This window comes from Macrobrachium rosenbergii, chromosome 55 (assembly GCF_040412425.1).
Source record: "Macrobrachium rosenbergii isolate ZJJX-2024 chromosome 55, ASM4041242v1, whole genome shotgun sequence".
In the NCBI taxonomy this organism is placed as follows: Eukaryota; Metazoa; Arthropoda; class Malacostraca; order Decapoda; family Palaemonidae; genus Macrobrachium; species Macrobrachium rosenbergii.
The window spans coordinates 87046730-87073651 of NC_089795.1; the positions used below are offsets into that span (position 1 = coordinate 87046730).

Here is a 26922-nt window from a genome sequence, read left to right on the forward strand (position 1 = left end):
AAAGGAGGTTTTTTAATGTCAGAAAAAAACTTTGTTTTTGAGCCCCAACTCCCCACTTTAAAAACTACCTTACAATCTACCCCATATCGAAAGCGGGGGGGGGGGGCAAGGTGGGGCCAAGACATTTTTAGGGGCCCCAAAGAAAATCACACAAAATTAATGTACCAGTTCTTTAATTAGTAAAATATATATACTATTCTCGTGATATACCCATGAATGAAGGGAAGTAATATTATTAGTAACCAGTAAACCTGTATTTGAAATTATAGAGCTCAATTTTCAATTAATTTTCAATTTTTACTATATGATACAAAGGGAATTTCAACTGGGGAGGCCGGTGGTGGGGGGGTGCCTGGCCACCCTATAGCTACGCCACAGATCGGAAGTTAAAAAACACACACACACACACACAAATGCACTCTATAGCCCACATAAAAAAAAATTATAACCGAAAACGCATGTCGATACACCCCCCAGCCTTCCCCAGTTGACTTTTATTGCGAGTAACCTGAGAGATTCTACAGAGAGTTTATGGCGGAACTTTTTTTGTGGGGCGTTTGAAGGGGGCGGGGACGAGCAACGACATTACCGTTTGTGAGTTGCTTCTAGCCCGTTGAAAGCCCACCGGCTTATCCTAACTTTTTATATTTTTTTTTAATTCATTGCTTATTTTATTTTATTTTTTATTTTATTTAATTTGCTTATTTTATTTTTTTATTATTTTTAAATGTTTTTTTTATTTTTTTAATTCATTGCTTATTGAATTTTATTTCATTTTATTTTATTTTTTAAGTTTTTTATTTTTTAAAAATACATTGCTTATTGTATTTTATTTTATTTTATTTTATATTACTTTATTTTGCTTTATTTTTAAGTGTTTTGTTATTTTTTTTAAATCATTGCTTATTTTATTTTATTATTTATTTTATTGTACTTAACATTTTTATTTATTTTTTATTGTGTCGCTTTCAAACGAAGGTGCAATGCATTACTACCCCATCACATTTCTCCTTGTATTTTGATATTTTACATTTTTATCTATTTAGTTATTTATTTGTTTTTTTACTTTTTAATAAGTCATCTCGTCTTTCTGTATTTCCCTTTACCTTCTGTTACTTCTTTCGAATGAACAGCATATTCTTTGGAAGCCTGAATTTCTAGTCAGTGGCCACTTTGGTGGGCTTGTTCCAAATGAAAAGGGCTCATCTTCTGAAGAATAATATAATAATAATAATAATAATAATAATAATAATAATAATAATAATAATAAGTAAAATGCTGATAGCTATTAATGAATTGCGTGTGATGACAATATTCAATTACCTGGCCTGCGGCAACCTCACTTTTATTCGTGGGTTGGTTAAAAAAATAATATAAAAAAATAAAATTGGACCAAAAATTCTGTACTTATGAATTAACCTCAGATTTGGCTCTTAGCACTTGAATGTGACTGGCAGATATATAAAGTAATTCGTGGTCTTAGACTCTAAAATAATTGAACTAAAACTTAATAATAATTATTGGCTGTGAGATAAAAACATCATCAGTAATATGACTAATTATTTAAGGTGCGTGTGTATGTAAGGGGAGGTGCTATTCCCCCCCCTCTCAATTTTCGAGAGTATTCATCAAAAAACAAAATGAGTAATAGGAGAATGCCCTTACTAATATGGAATAATAATTAATCCTTGATATATATATTATATATATATGTAGTATATATACAGTACATATATATATACAACTATACTCTATATATATATATATATATATATATATATATATATATATATATATATATATATATATATATATATATATATATAATATATATATATATGTATATATACATATGTAAATGTATGTACATATGTATATACATACATACATACATACGTATCAAACCCACATTCTGACATTATTAGGTTAAATGAATATGGAAAAAGGTTAAGTTTTCATAGACAACTGTCGTAATGAACGGAAGGCGATTATTATTATTATATTTTAAAGGGCGATATTGAGAATATAGTTATTAATATTCAGTGAAATCATTATCTCAATATTTATTACGATAGGTTCAGAATATTTCACTCATTTGCATTTTGGAAAATATACTGCATTAGATTATGATAAGTGTTTTATGTATCCATTATTTATAGAGCGTGATATGATAAGGTTTATTTTCCTATATGTTATTATTTTTTCATTTTCAGTCCCAAATCCTTTTAGTTTTCATGTTATGAAGTGGTATTTAGTAACTTTGACTTATATATCGGTTTATATAAATTCGGCTTGATTTCTGCATAACAGTGTACGTGTGTGTGTGTATATGTATATGTATATATATATATATATATATATATATATATATATATATATATATATATATATATATATATATATATATATATATATATATATATATACTGTATGTATGTATGTATGCATATATATATATATATATATATATATATATATATATATATATATATATATATATATATATATATATATATATATATATATATATATATATATATATATATATATATATATATAAATATATATATATATATATATATATATATATATATATATATATATATATACTGTACATATATATATATACTGTATAATATGTATATGTGTGTGTGCATGTATGTATGTATGTGTGTGTGTGTGTGTGTGTGTGTGTGTGTGTGTGTGTGCGCGCGCGCGCGTGTGCGTGCATGACAGAAAATAATAAGTGACAGCTAATGATTTATCCTCAGTTTTATCTTTTACCAATAAAATATCACCACCACTTACTATTCCGTTCCATACTTTAACCATAGGACATTCTCTCTCTCTCTCTCTCTCTCTCTCTCTCTCTCTCTCTCTCTCTCTCTCTCTCTCTCTCTCTCACTGTGTCTTTTCTCTCTTTGCAGATGGAGGAGCGAAATTATTCCAGAGTCCGGGCTCTGAACGATGCCTTGCAGATTGCCAACATTGCAGATCTGGTAAGTGATAAGAACCTTTTCTTAATCTCTAATGTCTTATGTTCTTTTGTATTGTGTATATATGTATATATACATATATATATATATAGATATGTATATATACATATATATCTATCACATATATATACATATATATCTATCTATATATATGTATATATAGATCGATAGATACATATACGTATATATATATACATATATTATAGTTCAAAGGCCTTTGGGACTGGCAACCAAAGTCCACTTTTGTAGCCCAGGCCCGGAGAAGACACGAAAATTGAAAAAGGTTTAACGTGGTCTATTAATTAACCTTAGAATATTGTTGCTACGCTGAGAGAAAAAAATAACTATATGGCTATGCATTACGTCTTATATAGAAGGATTAACGGTATTTATTTGTTATTTTCAACTGCTTATTATTGTAATTCCTCTGTGTCTTTCACACCAATAGACATTTTGTCCAGTGAAAGTTAGGTGTAATTCTCTTTCAAGTTTGTTTCTTGCGAATAATAATTTTGAATATCAAAATTATATCGTTTCTTTTCTTTCTTTATTCGCGCGGTACAGCTTTCTTGTTCTTTCCGTTCTTCATAATGGATAATTACAATAATTACAGTAATTATGAGATTTTCTCTAAATGATTCCTCTGACAAATAATCTTGATTTCGTCCGTAGCAATAAATGCATATCAATGTCATCTACGAATACTAACGTGATTGTATCCATATGAATGAATATAACCCTAATAATAATAATAATAATAATAATAATAATAATAATAATAATAATAATAATAATGATACTCATAGTAGAATGAGTCTTAAAATGGAGAAACAAATCCACAGTTATGTATATGTACATATAATTAAATGTATAACTGTACAGCTTCCCGAAAGCTATCTGTGCAGTTTTATCTTCAGATATATGTACATTTACATAGCTGTGGATTTGTTTCTCCAATAATAATAATAATAATAATAATAATAATAATAATAACGCTATTAATAGATCCCAAGCATCAACATATCGGAGAATTGTCTCCCGTGTCTCCGGCCTCAAAGTGCTCTGATGTTTTCGAGTCCGAAATAGACGCCAGACGCCATTAGCCATTGACGTATTTGTTCCGCTTTCGATGCAGCCGTTTTAATGATCGTTCCTCCCTCGTATTTGTACCTGTATTTGTACAGTCCTCCCTCCCTCGTGTCTGTAACCTGTATTTATACATTCTTTCCTCGTGTTTATGACCTGTATTTATACATTCCTTCTTTGTATTTATGACCTGTATTTATACATTCCTTCCTCGTATTTGACCTGTATTCATACATTCCTTCCTCGTATTTATGACCTGTATTCATACATTCCTTTTATGACATATATCGTATTATATATATTCCTGTATGTATACATTCCTTTGTATATATTTATGACCTATATATATATATAGTCTCGGTAATTGGGCGGCTACTTGGAAATCTTAGCTTAATGATAAATAATATTGCCAAGACCAGGAAGAACATTCTTTATTGTACGAGCTTTCGAGGTATAAAACCTCATCATCAGGCTGAAAAAACCGACAAGGATGAGAATCAATAAAATTACGATAAAATGAATTGTCATAATAAATCTTCAGCAAAAATACTAACGAAATATATAAAATGAACAAGTAAATACAAACTAAAAGGGTGAGACGTAAAATAACGAAAAATTAAAAACACAAACATAAAAATATGAAAATAAAACTAAGGTGAAATGTAAACAAACTACCACTCACAAAGTAAAAAAATTAACGACCTAATTGAGTACCTACTATGAAATTACACAATAGCTAGTTGAATACCAGACGAGTTGTTGTTCAAATCCGGCTTCATCTTTTTAATAGTCAGCGACTCTAAAATAAAAGGTCCAGTCTATTTGAACAAAAAGACAGTACCCGAAAATCCAGGTCAGTGAAAGGATGATCCTGTGCTAAACTGTGTTCTCTAATGGCAGAAAAGGGTGGTTTGGAAAGGGGAAACCTAGTTCTAACAGAAAGACCTCTGTGTTCCAAAATTCTGTGTCTGAGCCAGCGGGAACTGGATCCCACGTATCGCAGACCACACTGCGAACAAGTGAACAAGTAAACGACACAGGAATTAAGGTCCACAGGCAGAGTAGGCTTCTCTCTCAAAAGTGATCTTATTGTAAAAGGATTACAGAAACTAAAAGTACCAATTGAGGAAATAATAGGTCTTAAAGGGTTTCATTTTATGTACCTTAGGTAGACAAAAATGGGATATGTAATTCTGGACAAATAACCAGGCTTAGACCCTGAAGCAAATAAAGAGCTATATGTAGCTTCCCAATCTTATCTCTCAGACCTCTAAAACTGACAACCTATTTAGTTTGTCTTCTAATTTCAAAATGTGACTCACAATATCTGCATTTAAAATCCTAAATTTTGTATTGTCAGAGAGTATTTCATTAATTTTATCTAAATAATCAGACCTATTCATTAATACAACGCCCCTACCTTTTATTGGCTTGTAATAACTAGACTATTATCGTTCTTAAGGTTGCGTAAAATATTGATTCTGTCTTTATTTAACTGATTGTCACCCTCCTTTTTCGATTAAAATTTTTGAAGGTATCGTTTTGCAATTACAGAAATTTTGCTAAATTTAAAATCTATATTATATATATATATATATATATATATATATATATATATATATATATATATATATATATTTATATATATTTATATATATATATATATACATTCCTTCCTCGTATTTATGACCTGTATTCATACATTCCTTCCTCGTATTTATGACCTGTATTTATACATTCCTCCCTCGTATTTACGACCTGTCTTTATACATTCCTTCCTCGTATTTATGACCTGTATTCATACATTCCTTCCTCGTATTTACGACCTGTCTTTATACATTCCTCCTCGTATTTATGACCTGTATTCATACATTCCTTCCTCGTATTTATGACCTGTATTCATACATTCCTTCCTCGTATTTACGACCTGTCTTTATACATTCCTCCCTCGTATTTATGACCTGTATTCATACATTCCTTCCTCGTATTTATGACCTGTGTTTACACATTCCTGCCTCGTATTTATGACCTGTCTTTATACATTCCTTCCTCGTATTTATGACCTGTATTCATACATTCCTTCCTCGTATTTACGACCTGTCTTTATACATTCCTCCCTCGTATTTATGACCTGTATTCATACATTCCTTCCTCGTATTTACGACCTGTCTTTATACATTCCTCCCTCGTATTTATGACCTGTATTCATACATTCCTTCCTCGTATTTATGACCTGTATTTATACATTCCTGCCTCGTATTTATGACCTGTGTTTATACATTCCTTCCCTCATTCCTTCCTCGTATTTACGACCTGTCTTTATACATTCCTGCCTCGTATTTATGACCTGTATTCATACATTCCTTCCTCGTATTTACGACCTGTCTTTATACATTCCTCCCTCGTATTTATGACCTGTATTCATACATTCCTTCCTCGTATTTATGACCTGTGTTTACACATTCCTTCCTCGTATTTATGACCTGTCTTTATACATTCCTGCCTCGTATTTATGACCTGTCTTTATACATTCCTTCCTCGTATTTATGACCTGTATTCATACATTCCTTCCTCGTATTTACGACCTGTCTTTATACATTCCTCCCTCGTATTTATGACCTGTATTCATACATTCCTTCCTCGTATTTATGACCTGTGTTTACACATTCCTTCCTCGTATTTATGACCTGTCTTTATACATTCCTGCCTCGTATTTATGACCTGTCTTTATACATTCCTTCCTCATATTTATGACCTGTATTCATACATTCCTTCCTCATATTTATGACCTGTATTCATACATTCCTTCCTCGTATTTACGACCTGTCTTTATACATTCCTCCCTCGTATTTATGACCTGTATTCATACATTCCTTCCTCGTATTTACGACCTGTCTTTATACATTCCTCCCTCGTATTTATGACCTGTATTCATACATTCCTTCCTCGTATTTATGACCTGTATTTATACATTCCTGCCTCGTATTTATGACCTGTGTTTACACATTCCTGCCTCGTATTTATGACCTGTCTTTATACATTCCTTCCTCATATTTATGACCTGTATTCATACATTCCTTCCTCATATTTATGACCTGTGTTTATACATTCCTCCCTCGTATTTATGACCTGTATTCATACATTCCTTCCTCGTATTTATGACCTGTCTTTGTACATTCCTTCCTCGTATTTATGACCTGTCTTTGTACATTCCTTCCTCGTATTTATGACCTGTCTTTGTACATTCCTTCCTCGTATTTATGACCTGTCTTTGTACATTCCTTCCTCATATTTACGACCTGTGTTTACACATTCCTTCCTCGTATTCATGACCTGTATTCATACATTCCTTCCTCTTATTTATGACCTGTATATATACGGTACATTCCTCCCTCGGGTTACGACTTGTATTTATACTTTCATGTAGATCTGTGTCCACTGGCTTTCCCAGTATTCTCTAATTCATTCCTTCTACGTGGTCAGTCTTAATGTTCATCCTACTGCATCAGTATCCATTCTTAATTCGTCTCCATTCTTAGTATTCATCCTTAATAGTTAGACATTCTTAATATTGATTCTTAATGCCTCTCAGTTCTTAGTAGTCATTCTCTGTAGGTAGACATTCTGACAATAATTCTTAGCGTTTTTCCATTCTTAATGTTCATCTCCAGTTGTTAGTCTTTCTTAATACTTATCCGTAATGCCTTTCCATTCTTAATATTCATCCTTAGGAGCTAGTTATTCTTAATACATATCCTTAATGCCTTTCCATTCCTAGTATTCATCCTTAGTATTAGCCATTCCTAGTACATATTCTTAATGCCTTTCCATTCTTAGTAATCATCCTTAGCATTTTGCCATTCTTAATACATATCCATAATGCCTTTTCGTTCTTAGTATTCATCCTTCTTAGTTAGCCATTCTTAATACATATCGTTAATGCCTTTCCATTCTTAGTATGCATCCTTAGTAGTTAGCCATTTTTAATACATATCCATAGTCTTTCCATTCTTAGTATTCATCCTTAGCGTAATACATATCCTTAATGTCTTTCCATTCTTAGTATTCATCCTTAGTAGTTAGCCATTCTTAAATACATATCCTTAATGTCTCGCCATTCTTAGTATTCATCCTTAGCAGTTAGATATTTTTAATACATATCCTTAATGCCTTTCCATTCTTAGTATTCATCCTTAGCATTCCTTAGCATTTAGCTATTCTTATTACATATCCATAATGTCTTCCCATTCTTAGTATTCGTCCTTCCCAGTTTCAGTCCTCAGTGCCTTCCTATTCCTAGCAATCGCCCTCAGCACACATCCATCCTTAGCATTCCTTCTCAGCGTTAATTCATCCCCTATTCTTCTTCTCCCGCAGTACTTCAAGAACATCAACACTCGCATCAGCATAACATACCTGGAGACGTGGGCAGGTCGCAACATGATCGACTTGGGTCGAAACCAGCCCATTTCGACCTCCCTCATCAATTTCTACGTCTACGTGGGCGACAATCTGCACGAGTTCCACAAAGACACCGCTCATTTGATCACGTAAGTTCCCACTCACTCACTCGCCTATTCACTCTCTTGTTCACCCACCCACTTGTTCATTTATTCATTTTTTCGTTCGCTCGTTTCATTCATTTATTCATTTTTTCATTCACTCACTCACTACTCATTCACTCGCCCACTCACTCATTCATTTATTCATTTTTTCAGTCACTCACACCTATTCACTCTCTTATTCACCCACCCATTCATTCATTTTTTCATTCACTCATTCACTCACCCACCCATTCACTCAGTCATTCATTCATCCACTCACTCATTCACTCACACACTAATTCACTCATTCACTCCCTCAGTCACCCATTCACTCACTCTTTCATTCAGTTATTCATTCACTCATTTACCCATGCAGTTATTCATTCACTCATACGCTTACTCATCCACTCACTCTTTTTTTTAATTTTTCATTCACTCATTCATCCACTCACCCACCCATTCACTCACTACTCATTCACTCACCCACTCAATTATTCACTCATTCACTCACACATTAATTCACTCATTCACTCACACTCTCATTCACCCATTCACTTATACGCCCATTCATTCACTCACTCATTCACTCACTCACCCACTCCCATTCACTTTCTCACCCACTTATTCACTCACTCACTCACCCACTGCCATAGTCCTCTGTTCTTGTTGTGAACCATTCCTCCCCCCTGCACAGAACTCCAAGATCAGTTGCAAGTCTCACGTCATTCCAGTACAGTAATCAACGATTCACGTAGTGATTATTTCAGCATTAACAAGAACTCTTGCTCGTAAGGGCCATTATATAAGTGTATTATAATTATTTACCTGTTTATTTAGGCCTATTTAATTTATTGATATAATTTATTTTTCTTTTCTCTCTGTATTTCTTGTTATCTTCTGTTACGTCTTTCAAATGAACTCCATGTTCTTTGGAAGGTTGAATTGCAAGTTAGGTTCATTTTCTGAATAATAGTAATAATAATAAAATGATAATCGTCATCATCATCATTATTTTAAGAACCAAATGTCTTTTTGCATACTTATCCCCGAGATGTCGGGAGGTATTTTGCACTGAATGACAAATCCCGCGAACTTCCTCGCGAGGAAAACTGTATCAAGGCGACCATTAAACAAATTAGATACAAAGGAGCCATTGTCATTGATAATATTCAATTAGCGCTAATTACGTACAATGAGTCCCAAAATGGAAGCATCATTTACTCGCCAAGATCACTAAGTGACATCAAAAGCTTCAACAGTGAAGTCTTGCTGTGATGTTTCCTCCCTTGCGTGGCTCTGACAAGCGTTGACTTTGGCTTTATCTGACACATTGTTAAAAAAGCAGCCGCATTTCGAACATAGGAACCTTGGTGCGTGAAAAACATCGAGGTTTTTCTATTTCATTCTTTGTAGGTTTGGGTTTTTGCATCCATCATTTCTGCAGTGTTTTGCCTGTAAGAAAATTCCTGCAGCATTAAGTTGTCGAAGCTTCTACAACATTATTTTGTCTAAATCTTCTAAGACTGAACACACTCCATAGTGGGGTAGTGCCGCCAGTGCACCTCGTGTGATGCACTGTAGGCATTACTTAAGGTTCTTTGCAGCGTGCCTTCGGCCCCTGGTTCCAACCCCTTTCGTTCGTTTTACTGTACCTCATTTCATATTCTCTTTCTTCCATCTTACTCTCCACCCTCTCCTAACAATTGATTCTTAGTGCAACTGCGAGGTTTTCCTCCTGTTACACCTTTCAAACCTTTTATTGTCAATTTCCATTTCAGCGCTGAATGACCTCATAGGTCCCAGTGCTTGGCCTTTGGCCTAAATTCTATATTCAATTCAGTTCAATTCAATTCTAAGACTGGACACTCACACAGAAGGCAGGAATTCTCTTAAGAAAAATTCTTACAATTGTTCCAAGGTTCACTTCATTTTCATAAGTGCCACAATTTGTTGTTCCTAAGATTGCTATAAAGCTGATGAGTGTCCAGCTATCTTGAAAATGTTTGTAATGTTTAGGCAGTAGTGATAGAATAGAAAGTGAGATTTAAGCCAGAGGTCAAGCATTGGGACACATGAGGTTATTAAGCGCTGATTGAATATTGATAAATTTGCAAAATGTTGATAAGGCTCTGTAATTGTTTACATGGCTTGTAAAACGTTTACAATACTGTACTCAGAATGCCAAGATTTCGGCATTTCAGAGGCTTAGAGCGGTTTCATAAGCATATGCATGCAAACATTATTCCAGGCAGCATTTTCCCGAGATGTAACCGAGTACTGGGACCTTTCCCGGATAAAAGCTGGACACCATATCTAAAAAACTAACCATAGAATTTTCTTGTAAATAATCTCATTATGTTTCCCTCACCCGACCTACTGTAAAGGTACTAACCAAACCTAACCTAGGGGCATGTCAAAAAAAACCGGGGCTGGTGTAATACTACAGTAGCATACATCTCAGGAATTTGTCTCCAGGCAAGATATGTCCGAATCTCTTCTTCTTCTCCACTCCAGGCATTTCGTCCTTTAATGCAAAATTTTTTATCAGTCATTTATGCTGGACCAATCTTGTCCATATTTTTGCACCACATTGTATCTCAGAATTTTATACTATATGTACTACTTTCTCTGAATAAATTGTAAGGAATTATTCTGCTTTTTATCTGTAAATTCTCGTTTAACAGCAAAATACTTAGAGCTAAGCACTTCTGTCTAGCAATGTATAGGTCCAGAATGATTAAGATGACTTGATTACATTTAAGAATATGAACATGCTAATAATTTGATGTAGCAACGTTCAGCGCGTGATATTCACGCACAAATTACAACCTGATCTTATCATTTTCTTTTCGTTCCAGGGGCGAACAGTTTCAGAGCGGGGAGTCGGGCATGGGAGTTCCCAATAGCATATGCACCTCCAAATCCGCCGGCATCTCCGTCGATCTCAACGTATATGAGCCTCATTTAGTCGCATCCACGATGACCCACATGATCGGCCACAACCTCTACATGAAGCATGATGATGGAAGTAAGACCTGTTTGTTTCCCAGGGGGGGGCTTGTTTCGAAGTTGATATTTGCTGAAAATTTTTGCTTGTTTAAATTAAAAGCTACTGTTACAGTGTAAAGATTAGTACTGGAGAAAATCTTGCACACGAAAATGTATCATTCCAATATATTCCACTTAGGACAATGAAAAAATGGTTAAATAATGTCCAACAGCTGCGTCTGCTAGTGGACCTCTTCTTTCTTTAATATGTAAAAGCTCCAAGAAGCTCCAGTGGTGGACAAAACTGTTGGCCATTTCATAACCATTAACATTTTTAAATTTCCCGATGTGGAATACAACTCATCTGTAAAGAATGTTTCATTTTGAGTTCACTAGATAACAGATTTCGTCTTTTTTTTTTTTTGTCTTCCCAGGAGGGCCAACCTGTTACTGTCAGGACTGGCATGGTTGCATCATGTCCAAAACAATAGTAGGTCAAGACAATGTGCAGCCTACCAAGTTCTCAAAGTGTTCCGTGGATGACTACCACCATTCGCTGCAGACGGTGGAGGAAGCTGCGTGTCTTCTCCATCGCCCCTCTAAGGTACCTAAGAGTCTCTTCAAGGTACATAATGTTCTAACCTTACACAAAGATCGGTGTCAGCTGTCCGCTGTGTGCAGTAGAATTGCTGTCTAGAAAGCCCCACCCCTTCTTCTTCATCTTCTTCTTCAGTTCTCCTTTTAAACAGTTGTGTCATCGACTGAAGTTCCCCATTTTGAAGGTTTCAGGTTATACACCTGGAACAAAAATCATTGTATTCATCAAGTTTCACCCCCCCATGTCAGTGGATGGAGACACACCGACTGCTAATCATTTCAATCCGGTAAACGCACCTTGCTCTTGCTGGTGGTGTGTGACTACAGAAGTTTTCCAAATCTAAATTAGATGGGTGAGGTTCGGCAAAAACTGGTCAAGTACTTGCATACGACTGTCACATGTTGACGGAGGTGTCACACTCAAACACTTCAGCTGTTCTTGTTGTATTGCCGTTGGAAAGACGTGAGGAAAACTACTTCAGCAAACCACCCGAGCATAATTCTGTTTTCCAGGTTATTGCTGAGATTCTTCATGAGGACACGAGACAGTGGACATCATTTTTTGCCCCCAATTTTGCATAACACATCATAACACTTTTCCATCTTCATTATTGGTTTAGTGGCCCATCCTTTCCATCAGAGTATAATGTATTTATTTCCTATACGAAACAAATGATAAAGATGTTCGCAGAATTGCAATGCAACTGCTTTTAGGTCCTCCCCCCAAAATTTGCTCCTAGTTACCTGTAGTAGCTGACTAGATAAATCATAAAAAATACCAGTTAAAATACTATGATCGACCCGCAGAAAACCAAGGACTGCTAATACCAGTTCTATGTTGAGAAGGTTTTCCACACACCCTGGTGGTGAACATTTGTACCTACTAATACTGCACTAGCTCCCATGTTACTCTATTGTTTGTCACCGACAAATTTGCCTCCTCCATAATTCTATTGTTGTGGTTTTCCATTTTGTTCATAGCAACTTGTATGTAGACTTTGATGTGGAATATTACTATGAACTTACTCTTATTTTTACAACTTCCACAAAAAATATTTTGGTGGAACTCGGAAGTGGTTGTAATTAACTTTCCTAGCTCAGGAACTCCTCAGGAATATTTTTGAAATAATTCAAGAGAAGATTTTGAATTGAAGAGTTTATTTTTCCTGGAGCTTTGCTTCATTACAGTGGCTTTCTTTGTGGTTTTCCTCTATTTTGTTCAGAAAATAAGAACATGAGACCAAGTTAACAGATTTTTTGTGGATTTTGCACGGGAGGGCTTTTCATAATCAAGGGCTGTCTTTCTGGAGTAGGGTCATTCTGGCTTAGATGTCTTAATCGTCTCTTCCATGCTGGAGCTAGTCTGAAGGGTCATGTTTACGCACTTGGCAATATAATAACGCCTCTATTTTTATACCGTGTGATAGTCTTTCCTGCTTTTAATCTTCTAAGAGGATCTAAAAAACCATAATCTTAGGAATGGTTAAGTAAGAAAGGAATAGTAATGTTTTCACATGTGCTTCGTTGCATTTTCCATCATTGGTTCATTTTCGGTAAGTAAAACAGCTGAGAATAAACTTGAAACCTGGTGGGAGGGCCAGCCAGTCTGCACAGCTTCCCATAAAAAGGGCCTTAATAACACAAGCTTGTTGATTTCTGAGTTACCTACCATAGTTTATTCATTATGCATTCCCTGTCCATACCTAACCCAGAATGAATTGCAGTGCACCTAATTCATACCTGGAATGAGTTGTATTGCACTTAGTTCATTCCCAGGATGAGTCTCATTGCAACCAGTTCACTCCCAGAATGAGTCACGTTGCACCCAATCTGTTCCCAGAATGAGTCACGTTGCCCCCAATCTGTACCTAGAATGAGTTGCATTGCACTCAATTTGTTCCCAGAATGAGTTGCATTGCATTCAGTCTGTACCCAGAATGAGTCACAGTGCACCCAATTCCTTCTAAGAATGAGTCACATTGTACCCAATCCATTCACTGAATGAGTTGCATTGCACCCAATCCATTCACAGAATGAGTTGCATTGCACCCAATCTGTACCCAGAATAAGTTGCACTGCACCCAACCCATACCCAGAATGAGTCACATAGTACCCATTCCACTCACAGAATGAGTTGCATTCCTCCCAGTTTATTCACAGAGTTGCATTGCACCAAATCTTTACCCAGAATGAGTCACATTGTACCCAATCCTTAACCAGAATGAATCATCGCACCCAATCTGTACCCAGAATGAGTTGCACTGCACCCAATCTATACCCAGAATGAGTTGCATTGCACCTTATCCATACCCAATCCTTTCACAGAATGAGTCGCATTGAACCCAGTCCATACCCAGAATGAGTTTCATTTCACCCAATTCGTTCCCAGAATGAGTCGCATTGCACCCAGTCCATATCCAGAATCACATTGCACCCAATCCATACCCAGAATGAGTCACACTGCACCCAATCCATACGCAGAATTAGTTGCATTGCAGTGATGGGACTATCTGTCGGCTGCTCAGTGAGGGCAATAAAGGCATTCTTCCAAAATGGACTGGAGGTCATGAATCAGTAACATTATTTTCATAACTAAAAAGTCCCCATTTTATTGTTTTTCAATCAACATCCTTTTTTTTTTTAGATCTGGCCTTTTTAATAGCTGTTCAGGACTTCCAAACACAGTTAGATTATATGTGAATGGCTTTACCAGAATAGTTTTTTCAACACACCCACTACTCTAGATTGTGACAATTATTGTGGCTCGGCGGCTGAAGTGCATTACTGCTTGTCTGTCGTTGTGGTGGTCAAATTCCTCAAAGTAAGAACATCTTGAAGTCATACATCATGTGTATCCTTTGGAAATAGATTGAATTATTATTTACACACTTGTACGAACAAACACCCTCGCTGTAAAGGTGGACTTTACAGATTGTACGCTTGTTTGAGGAATTTTAGTGTTTGTATGAATCTGTTGTCCATTTTGTGATGAGTTTGACTAAGTTTTGTGTACATGTAATAAAATCATCATCTCTCCAGTAAAGACAGAAGAGAAATTATACTATCAAGAAGTAATAGGGGATATTTATTTTTTTTTTTTTACAATAGAAATAAATCATTAGATTGGCGCTTCTCCATATGAAATTTAATACATTGATGTGTTGGTTTTTCTTTAATTTTCTAGGTACAGTAAGTACATTGTGGAAAACTTTATGTACATGTTACATACCATTTATTACTAGTTATACATAGAGTCCACTAAAAGTTTTCCAGAGTTAACTTGAAGCCTCTGGAAATTGAAGCTTTTGCAGATTATCAAGGAAACAGCAAACTGTACATACTGTAATTCCAATGTATATTAGCTTCACAACAAACTCTTTATTTATAATGCCTATTTCATTTGTCACGATGAGTAAGTCATGATATGTCCCAGACAAAAATTTTCCAAAGTAAGAAAAATCATTATATACATTTTATATAATATATATATATATATATATATATATATATATATATATATATATATATATATATATATATATATATATATATATATATATATATATATATATATATATATGTACATCCTATATATGCATGTGCATGTACAGCTGTAAGGCAAATTCATGCAGTGTTTGTGCTTGTGAACACTCAGATCCCCAAACTGTTGAGTTTCTTATAAAAAAAAATGCATTTTTCACTTATTTTCTTTCATTGTCATCACTTTCTTTTCAATTACCCGCCACCTGCAGTTATTACCATCATTTAGTGAGCTTCAGACAAGTAAATGCAGCCTGATGGATGGAACAAACAAGGTCCAAAAAGAGGACTACCAAAAATAAACACGGATGGTGATGTGATCACCTTACCTGGTAGTGCCTTCGTCTTTTAGTCGTTAGTGCCAAACACTAGTTTTTTTTTCACCGGACAATTACTGCAGACTGTGTTTATTTAGGATTAGTATTTTGGGTGTTGGGTGGGGTGGTTTTGATACCTCTTTTTGTGTGTTTAGGATAATTACCCCGTTCAGTTTTGCTAGCTTTATGTTTTACAGTACTTTGTTGAGATATTTAGAAATTAGTATCTTGTAAAGAAGTAGGCTGCTCTTCCCTAATTTGTCGTGTAATTTAGTGGTATTTTGCTGTTACTCCCACAGCACGGATCGTTTGAATCTCTCAGTTATTATTATTATTTTGTATTTCTTAATTTGCTTAACTTGTGAGTCATGTTCCCCAAGTCTTGGTGTTGTCACCCAGGATTGCCTGGTAAACAGTGTCAAGCCTTTATGGTAACTTTTGATCAGGACCACCGTGTTGTATATTCTTTGTGCTAGGAAAGGCTGTGTACATACAACCTTACCTATTCCACCTGTAAGGGTTGGTCTACTGAACAGTGCTCCTGATAATAGCAGGATGAGTGTACATAAGGGGACAACTACTGATTTGCAATGTTCTTTTGTCTGCACAAGCCACATTGACAGCTGGGACCTTTTGATCAGCCCATGCATGTGCATTGATGATACTTCTGATGGAGGATTTTTGTCTTGGAAATTTTGTGACAAAGAAAATAGGCACTATAATAAATGGTTTGTATAAAAAAAAAACATAATTTTGAGTTTCATTATTTTAAATAATTGCTTGTTAGTGGTATACACTATACAATTGAGTCCTGTGTAATTAAGACTGGCCATTATTCCCCATTACTCTGATGATGTTTCTCCTTATAGTGTCCTTCACAGGATTTTTAAATGAACAGTTTAATTTTTCTTCCTGCGTCAGTAGAATAGTGTATTTGAATATAATCGGAAACAATTCAGACATTATGGAATTCAACCATTGCAAAGTTCCTCAGAGTTCTGAATCTGTCCAATTTTTCCCCAAGTCATTAGAACAGGAAGTAGTGAATTTCTCCTAAACTGATGGTCCTCATGTATTGAAATGCCTGCTAACAAGAGTGCATAACCCATTTGAGAGCTCTAGATATTAAAAGAGCAATTAATTCTTCATGTTCAAATGAGTAGCTTTGTGGGCTTCTTCACAAGTTTAAAATGAGCTTTGCCATCTAGAGATTTCAAATTTTCTAGCTTTTTGGCTTTGTTCTGACTTGAGATTTTCAAAATATTTGCCATATAGATAATTCTTTACAGAATAGTTAAGAGTATCAATATGGAGAGTCACAGTGGACATGAGTTGGCTAGGGGATTAATGTAAAGGGATTATATTATCAAGAAAGATAAAACATGTGTTACCAAGTTTATCTGTACTGTATTCTTTTTGCAAAGTCATTCATCTTACCCATGTTTCTTTAAAGGACATGCAGAAGAGCTGTTTTAAACTGAAATTCAAGTTACTGTTTTAATAGGATATATGTACATTTGCACACATTTTTCTGATATGTTGCTATTGTTCAGGATGGCATAATTTAAAAAAAAATACTTTGTGATTGTAATTGAATTTGCTGCCTTTGGGAGGGCATAATATCCTTCTATTGATCTACATGTGACTCAGCAGAATATCTTAAGACAAGTTCCCTAAACTTGAAAGTTACATGGGAAATTAGTACCGTAAGTTATGTATAAATTACTTGATTGCTATGGTTACATGTAGTGATAGGCTAATTAAAAGCAGAAGTTATGTGAGAAAGTCTGGGTCTTGGTTGGACACAAAAAGAGAAAGGAATATTTGAAAAGTAGCTGCCTTGAATATTCAGTGGTGAATATTGATTTTCATAGTTTCACCACATTTCTAGGTTGTCAGTTTTCTACATGCTCATGTTTCTGATTTATAAATACTGTGCTGTTTTATGCATTTATGCATCATTTATAAAAGAAAGAAGAAAATGCAACAAGAAGCTAAGATTTTCTTGGAAAGGATATTCTATGCAGCATGTTTCTTGCCAAATATTTTTCAATTGAAACCTTTCAAATCAATCATGTCATTAATGTTGTTAGTACAATGACTTGATTATTGAATGCCTGTCGTAAATTATCCTGTATTTTCTCTAACACAAAGCTGATGATTACACAATGAGAGCATATTGAAATGCAAAGCAGTTTTATGATTAAAATGGCTTATAGAATACTCTTATTAAGTACATCCTCTTTTTGGCCAAAATTATTTATTCATGTCTTTGCACATTTTCATATGCTGAACATTTCTTTGTGACAAGAAAATTAGTTATTTAAAAGACGGCAGCAGTTTCAACCTATAAGCCAGATTAGTTAGTTTTTGGTGTGTGTGTGTGTATGTGTTTGAGGATGGGGTGGGGGCTGTGGTTCAGTCAGCTTACGCTATTCTAAGTGAGATTGAGTGGGACTCGACTGGTTCCTGGGTATGTTTTAGGCAGTCTCTTATTACATATTTAAAATCACCTATGTGTATCACATTCTTACTATATGATTACAATTGACAAACTGTTATGCCATTATACGTTTTGTTTTTATTAGCAGAAGTTGCAAAATATGTATGATTATTTTAGTCTCCTTATTTTCATGCTCTGGAGTTCAAGGTTCCCAGGCCGAATCCACCTAGAAAAGGTCCGACAGACGGTATGCGACCAGGCCAGGTGAGTATGACATATTTGCAGCTTTTTTCACTTTGACTTTTGTCAGTGGATATGACAATAACTAACTTCAATTGTCTAATGTCTGGTGGTACAGGATTTTTAATGCTATGAAAAGAAAGAATCGTTACTTTAAATAATCTTTATGTTGCATGCCACTAAGAAATCTTGCCAACATATATTACCCCAGAAACTTGTGACTGTTTTTCAAAACTGTACTGTATTTTTAATATTGTTAACTGAGAATTAACCTGTTCAAATCAATGCACATATAATTTCTTTTGAGTGAAGTAAGAGAGGAACACAAAGCAGGTACTGATATTAAGAAACAGGTGAATTTCTGTCTTAAAGTCTGGTGCATATTACTGAAGTATCAGATGTAGTTTAGCAGCATTGAACCTTGACTCTGTAATGGCATGGGTTATGGACTAAATAGCATAACTTTTGCTTCTGCTACTCTTACGTCCCTTTTTTGAATTGTAGAATGACATAGTGATTTGCTGTCCATCTTCACGAGGATAGTCGTGTAAGATTGTAATTACCTTTCAGTCTTTATTCCAGTCCTTTGAATGTGGCAATGGCAGAGTAGATGAAGGGGAACAGTGTGACTGTGGCCCGAGAGACAAGTGCAATCAAATTGACCCGTGTTGTGACCCCATTACCTGTAGACTCAAGCTGGAAGCTGAATGTGCTACAGGGCCATGCTGTGATAACTGCAGGGTAAGTCTCAGAAGGAAAAGAATCTGAAGTGTCATTCGTTGTTTCGAATATTCCCAATTCTTTTTAACCGTGAAATGACTTTCAAGCTATTCCCATGTGTTGTCTCTATTGCAGTTACGGCCCAAGGGATACATGTGTCGTAAGGCAAAAACAGAGTGTGATATCCCAGAATACTGCGATGGCCTTCACGGTTCCTGCCCCTTGGATATATACAAGAAGACTGGCAATAAATGTGGTAATGGCAAGGGCTACTGTTTCAAAGGTGTTTGTCCAACACTGAATAATCAGTGTGAAGTTATATGGGGCTATGGTAAGTAGATTGTGAAGTAGATTTAAATTTTTTCTAATACATCTGTGATAAATCTAGTCAAATATTGATAATGATATGGTTTAACACGTTAGGAGATACAGTTAATTCTTGTAGTCTCCATATTTAAAGTAATTTGAAAACATGGCAACACATTATTTTACTGCATGAGCATTTAGCAAGGCCACTTTTTTTTATATTAGTTGCAAAGATTCAAGGCATTAATTTTTGTCATTCAATACAAATACTTTACTGTACAGTATAGCATTAATTGATCATGAAAATAAGACAACTGTATAATGTAGAAATCTGTACCCACTCTAACTGCCATATTTATATATTATGATTTTAAGTTATCTTGTACTTTCAGGTGGTCAAGCTTCGGATGAAACATGCTATAAGCAGTTCAATGTAGACGGTGTTATATATGGTAACTGTGGAAGACACCGAAATGGTAGTTATATAAAGTGCGAGCTTGGGTGAGTACATCATGGAGTATTAATATTAACTTATTCAAAACCCAACTGCTGTAGTTATCCAGTTCAGATATACTGTAAGGAGCATTCTTGTGAACTTACAAATGCATGTCAGATACCACACCCTTGGCTTATATACCACAAAAAATATGATGGCAGAAAAGAAATGACTTGTTCTTTATTGAATTTTTCTGTGAATGTAGATTTTATCTTACATATGTCACCTCATATTCCCAGCTGGTCTTCCTTTAAAAGTGACTCCATGAACTCACATAAAAAAGTCAGGTATAATAATACTCTGTAACTTCATCTTGACACATTTGGCAAAGAGGAGCAAATGACAAGACCTTTGACCTGGCGCCACAGCCTAATTTGAAAATAAAGGAACACCTTCTTTCAAAAACTAGAACAATTGCTGCCAGAAAGGTATGAGAGAGTGTGCATTTATCATCCTGAAAGGTGATGTGATTTTTTTGCTTTGTACCAGGCACATGCTTAGTCATAAATCTGTGATAGATGCACCTTCACCTAGGTTATTGAAGAGCCAGGACGTGGCTGGAAAGAGATGTACTCTTATGAGAAAGGAAACTTTGGCTAAATGCTGTTGTTGTGTAGGTACATGACAGGCAGAGCACTGATAGATGACCACACTTAGTTGGATGGTAAGAACTGGCCTCTAAGTAAGGTGCAGTGTGCTTAACGGTTAAGGATGGATGTAGTAACCAGACATTTTACCGGTGTATGTATACGAGTGAGTCCAACATCCCAACAACAGTGAAAACAATAAGATTCTTTTCCATCTTCATCAGAGTTGGAGTGCTTTTCTGTAAAGAATTTCTCACTGTTTTGATAATGAAAAATTCCCAGAAAGACCCAAAAGAGACCAAAGAAAGTCATTCCAGCCCTTCAGTTACTCTGTCATCTTCCTGGCTCTTCTAAGTCTTGAGGGAAGTGAAGGTCAGAGGATTGCAATCTGACAAGTCAGTCAAAGCAAGGACCATCCAAACAACCCCTCTTAGAGGAGTCCACAGCTCTTACATCTCCTCAGGCATATGCAGGGTGAATTTGATCACATGTCTGTGATAGCATACCAAAGTGAACCATGGTTTTGAAAATCTCAGTATCTTTTCAGTTATAAGGTGTGTCTGTAGCTTTTGTAGGGTAAGGGATTTGAAAGTAAATGGCAGATTTTAAACTGAGTAAAGTATTGTGCAGAGTGGAATAGTGAGGAGTGATGAAAAAATCATTTGAACCCCTAAATTTGAAGAATGGGGATTTCAGGCATAAGTTTTTTCAACTTTTTAAAAATTGACATTTTACTATACTCTCAGTTTTCAGAACATTGTAACTTATTTTAATATTGTCATTCAGAAATCTAAATGAAATCGTGGTGCCAAGAAATGAATTTCGTGTAAGTTATGACCTACCGAATGGACTCTATAGCTTTATTCAACTTAATAGCTTCAGTTGATGTCGCTGCTTCATGAGGCATAGATTTGCATGATCTGCTCCAGCCAATCAGGAGTAGACTCCATTTTGCAATTATCTGTCCATAGTGTATTTGAGAATCATGTTTTGTAGCTTCTGCTGATTTCTGATAGATGTAAAAAAACAAAATGAAATACATGTCACTAATTAGCTTTTAAGTTTTCTTCTTCTGTTGTATTAGTTTGAATGGTCTTATCTCATAATTTGTCTTGAAATCCAAAGGACGTGAGTTGAAAATTTATTCCTTTTCTCTATCAGGAATATTATGTGTGGGACCCTGCAGTGTCAGTTAGGTATGCAGCATCCTGTAACTCCTAACATGGACCAGAGTTACTCAAGAACTATTGTAGCCATGGGAGGGCAAGAATATGAGTGCAAGTACGTTGAAAGCCTTGAATAGTTTTTAAATTTGCAGAAAAGTGAATCCCTATTGTCATATTAGTCTAATTACCAGAGAAATTGAACTTTTTATTTTTTTAGCAATATATTTTGACCAGTTTATTTTACCAGAATTGATTGCAGAGTTTACATTCAGTAAATGTATAGAATGTTCAAGTTAGTTTGCAGTAATTGAGATGGAAATCTATTATTTATTGTACCCTAGAGAAACAAATTGATATTCAGGATGTGTTATCATGGCAGGATTTAGGTATGGCAGTAGTGGTTGGCACTGGGAAACTAATACACAGTCATTATAATGATTCTGATTTTTCACAGAACTGTGAGATATGAGCTCCAGGAAGAAACTCGACGAGGACGTGATTGGACATTGGTGCAAGATGGAACTGCATGTGGCGAAAAGTTAATTTGTGTGAATCAGACATGTGAATCCCTCTATCCGTTCATTGAATCTGGACAGTGCAAAACAAATAACAATGCATTAGAATGCTCAGGACATGGAGTAAGTATATGATTTATGAAAAAGAAATATTGCAAAGAATTAAAAATTTTTATTTACCAAGGACAGTATTGTCATATTCACTGTATGCCTTGAAAGGTTTGACATTACATAATTATCAGAATTAGAATAGGGAATTTATAGGAGTTCCTATATCACCATGTAATTGAGGAGGGATCATAGAATTTATGAGACACATAGGATACAGAATTTTCTTAGGTGTTGTAAATATGTTCTTTCCGTAGTATGTTAAATTAACTCAGTAATCATCTCTTAGTGATAGTTTCCTGTCTCATATGCTAACACTTGATAGTACGTACAGTAATATTCAAACAGAAGATTGTGAAAAGGGGAGTCGTAGAAATGTTTGTGATTTCCTCATGTCATTGAGTAAAGGGTAGAATTTTCAGGTCAGTGCTATGCTTATTCTTTTCTGCTCAATTATATAGGATTCTATTCCATGGCTGTTCCTCTTGATCTTTCTCAAAATATATAAGAGTGAGAGTGTCTTTCAGAGTTTGTGCTGTTGGAAGGTGTACGTCAGGTAAGGCATAGAACACAGAATGGAGACACTCTTGAATGTCGTCTTCTTTCTCCTTACACTCACTGCTTTTGGCTTCAACTATTACTGTCACTTTATTGTAGTTGTCACATAAAAGAGGGGTAGAATAATGGTCCTGATTCTATTAGAGTACCAGTCTGTGTGGCCATCAAATGTTTAAAGTAAAATACAGTGAGGAAAAATTATTATTAATTTAATTACAGTATATTTTACTATATTTCTGGATACAGATGTTCGATTGCATTTGGTTTGCTTTGGTTATCTTGTTTTGGATAAAGAAAACCTTGTCTGTATATATCAATAAGAATGGAATTTTCAAGGTAAAGATCTCTCTAGAATTAAAGAGAATCAAAATGCATTTTCTCAAGAAATCACAAGCACCATTTAGTATTTCTTTTTGGAAGAATATTATTATTTCACTGCCTATAAATCTATTCATAAAGACTTTTCCAGATATTTTTAAGTTCATTTACTGTATACAGTACCTGGGATTTGATGACTCAGAGTTTTACCTTGAACAATTGATCACCACATATGTATGTATAGTGCAGATTGTTACATTAAGAAGCCATACAAAAAGTCAAGTATTAAAGAAAGTACAACCAGTACAAGACTATGGTGATACTGTTTTAGGCTAATTATTCAGATAGAGTGCACTTGTTAAAGTTCATAAGTTTTCCCATGAGGTCTGATGTTGTTGTCATAGAGGTCAATTTCTGTGATGTAATGCAAATACATAAGTTCTGGCCTCTGCTGTATTTGGAATAATACTTGTTACATATTTCCTGTCAGTGGGAGAAAGGCGAACAAGAAAGTGATTCATTTTCTAAGAATATATAATTTATGAATGGCTTAGAACTCACATCTCTGCGTAAAATATTGAGTTACTCCCTTTCGTCCAAGAGAAAGCCAGTCTCCAATGACTAATTTGAAAGGTCTGAGAGAAGCATTCAAGATTGATATTAGACTGACATAATTTCATATATTTTAAAGTTATCATTATTTCTTCTTCCATCAACTTTGTTTTTGGTTGATTTTGTTGCATTTTTGTGAATTTTCTGCCTCACTGGAAATTCTCTTTAAGGCTTCTACCCAGATGGGTAATGGTTGCAACCCTTCCTATTATTTCCATGTTCTCTTACATGTAGCTAGTTTTTAAAATTACAGTAATCAATACCCACCTCCTAAAACCTTTGGGATCTCACACTGGTCTTTTTGACCATCCAAATGGATTCAGTAAATGAAACAACTGGCCATCATCTCTCCTGATCTGTGGGGTATCTTTTACTTCTCTGAACAAATCCAAGTCACTCAGTGTCTGGTATGAGACCTTGTTAGTGAAACTTCAGGATTATTACTACAATATTTTTGTTTAATTGTAGTTGATTGTTCAGCTTATGCTTCTGTTCACTGTTTCTAATGGTGCTTCTCAGGGATCTTTCTTTCTTTTCCCCTGTGCCTTCGTTTTGTTGATGACCTCTTGTCCTCTTTTAATAAAGAAAATGGGTTTGTTCTTTCTTTCCTTCTCAGCCCTCTTGAGTTTACTCTCTTGGAATGTTCTAATGGGTTTGGTGGTCTCCATACGAGAAGGTATATCTGCTCTACAGGTGAATGTAGTTCTTACTCATCCATATATTGAATATCACTCTGAATGACCCTGTGGGTCCCAGTGCTTGGATTTAAGCCTAAGTCACATATTCCTGCTTAGTATTACTCTCCTGTCAGTAGATGTTCTCTTCATGTACTTGTAGTAATACTCTTCCTCCTGGTCAGTGACTAAGCACTTAATTACAACTTGGACTTTCGTTAGTTCTCACAGAAACTGCTGCCATTCATTTCAACTAGTTTAGTTTGAGCATCACTCCAGAAAACTGTTAACTACATGCTTCCACTACTTCATCAGTCTTTGTCTACCCATAGATACAGTATTGAAGTTCCAGTATTTCAAGTCACTTGTGCTTGTACCTCTCACATCTGAGAATATGGAGCTGTCCTCATTCATCCAGCTCTTGAATCATTAACACACCACAGTGCCAGAGCTACAGAAGTTCTTGTACCACTTGATAAGTCTTGTGTGAAAGATTCTCTTATGTAGAGTCAAGCATATTTCTGACTTTCCTTCCATAAGATAACTTTTATTTTATTTTAATGTGCTCCTGTTTGTAATTGCCACAAGTGAGATTTATTTGGTGAAAGTAAGAGTATGTCAGTTTAACTGCAGTCACTGTTGATGTTTTTTATAAGTATTTATAAATTGTTTTGCCAAAAACTTACATTATTTCCCAACTGTCTCCAGAAAGAAATGTTAATAGTTGTTCTTACAGAGACGTGACATTTTCTTGACTCTTTTCTCCACATATGAAAGGAAAGGTTTTTAAAGCATTCATAACCACTTTTCCAGTAATATAGCTGTAGCAGGTCATATTGCTATTGCTGGATATCTTATCAATATTAATGTAAAATTGAAAAATTAGAAACGACACCTAAATCTAAAGCTTAAGCATATACTGTATCTGAGATAAGCTACACACCCATGTTCTAGAAATCGATCGGGTTGTATAATTTTACAGTAACAGTGTGTTTATGTAGTTAATGTACAAAAAAAGGCATGTGAACATATTTACCAGACATATTTAAGTCCAAAAATTCAGGCATTGCCAAGGTAGAAGTAAATTTAAAGAGTGCAAATGCTCTTGAATAAATTTTTTGCATGTTTTGACACTTTATTGTGGTCCTATGGGGAATGTGATGTTTAGAGTTTTAAATTAGACAATCTCTGATATCACTGTTCCTAGGAAACGTTATCCTCTATAGACCTTGGTGACTTGCAAATTTCTTCGTTATAATTTAGTAATTGACACTGAGACTTCAGGGGGAGCATTTTTCCATCTGTTCTCACTTAAAGTTTGTCTCTTGCTTTAGTCTTAGTTGTGTGGCAGGCTGGGTGAAGGGACTGACCAGTATGTCCTCGAGGCATATTCACAGAATACTCGGCATGCTGTGCTTGGACTCTTTAACAAATGCACTCAGAATCTGTAAATTTAACCAGTTGTGGAAAAGACAGTACCCTGTACTAAAATATTTAGACATATCTTTGTTCAGATTGATTTAGAAATATTTTTTGTTTGGATTTATATTTAAGTGTCACGTGTTTGTTAATTAAAGAAAGGAAGTGCTAGCATTAGATGAAACGTTCATAACTACTTACTATGGTTACAAAAAATTACATTTTGGTCATTGAACTGTATGTGGTGTATGTGTGCGACTACTGTACCAAATTTACCTTTTATTCTAGTGTCCTTACACATTTCTGATGAACACAACTCTGTATGTTTGGCCAGTTGCTAAGTTTTAATTTTTTTTAAACATTTATGGTAGTTTGGAGATGTTTTAATCTTGTTTTAAAATTCAGTGCTAGAATTAAATAGTATTTCCATCAAGGTAAAATGGGAGAATATTTTAGTCTTCACACTTAAAATACACTCATAGCACTTTGATTTTGTAAGCCTAATTGTGATCCTTATCTCTCTCACCAGAATCCAACAGTCTGTTGAAAGTTTTAGTAATTCTTGGTGCTTTTTTAAGATGCAACAAGTTGTAGTATCCAAGGTTAGCAAAAAACTCAATAGATGCTAACAGTACATTAACCTGACTGGCTGACCTGATGTGTAGTCCCTTTATCATGAAGAAAATAGACAC

The 26922-nt window shown here is 35.0% G+C and overlaps 1 protein-coding gene across 28 annotated transcripts in view; it reads left to right on the forward strand.

Moving 5' to 3' along the window:
* Positions 1-26922, forward strand: part of LOC136835601 (disintegrin and metalloproteinase domain-containing protein 23-like) — a 546464-nt gene that overhangs the window by 417068 nt on the left and 102474 nt on the right. For 23 of the 28 annotated variants that reach the window (XM_067099311.1, XM_067099327.1, XM_067099331.1 and 20 more), the window contains exons 9-18: positions 2928-2999; positions 8460-8632; positions 11485-11654; positions 12049-12218; positions 18689-18775; positions 19322-19492; positions 19607-19802; positions 20170-20278; positions 22022-22141; positions 22481-22664. In XM_067099311.1, the coding sequence (XP_066955412.1) occupies positions 2928-2999; positions 8460-8632; positions 11485-11654; positions 12049-12218; positions 18689-18775; positions 19322-19492; positions 19607-19802; positions 20170-20278; positions 22022-22141; positions 22481-22664 (1452 nt within the window). The remainder of the gene's footprint in view (positions 1-2927; positions 3000-8459; positions 8633-11484; positions 11655-12048; positions 12219-18688; positions 18776-19321; positions 19493-19606; positions 19803-20169; positions 20279-22021; positions 22142-22480; positions 22665-26922) is intronic. The other 5 variants (XM_067099310.1, XM_067099317.1, XM_067099313.1 and 2 more) reach the window with 3 other exon arrangements.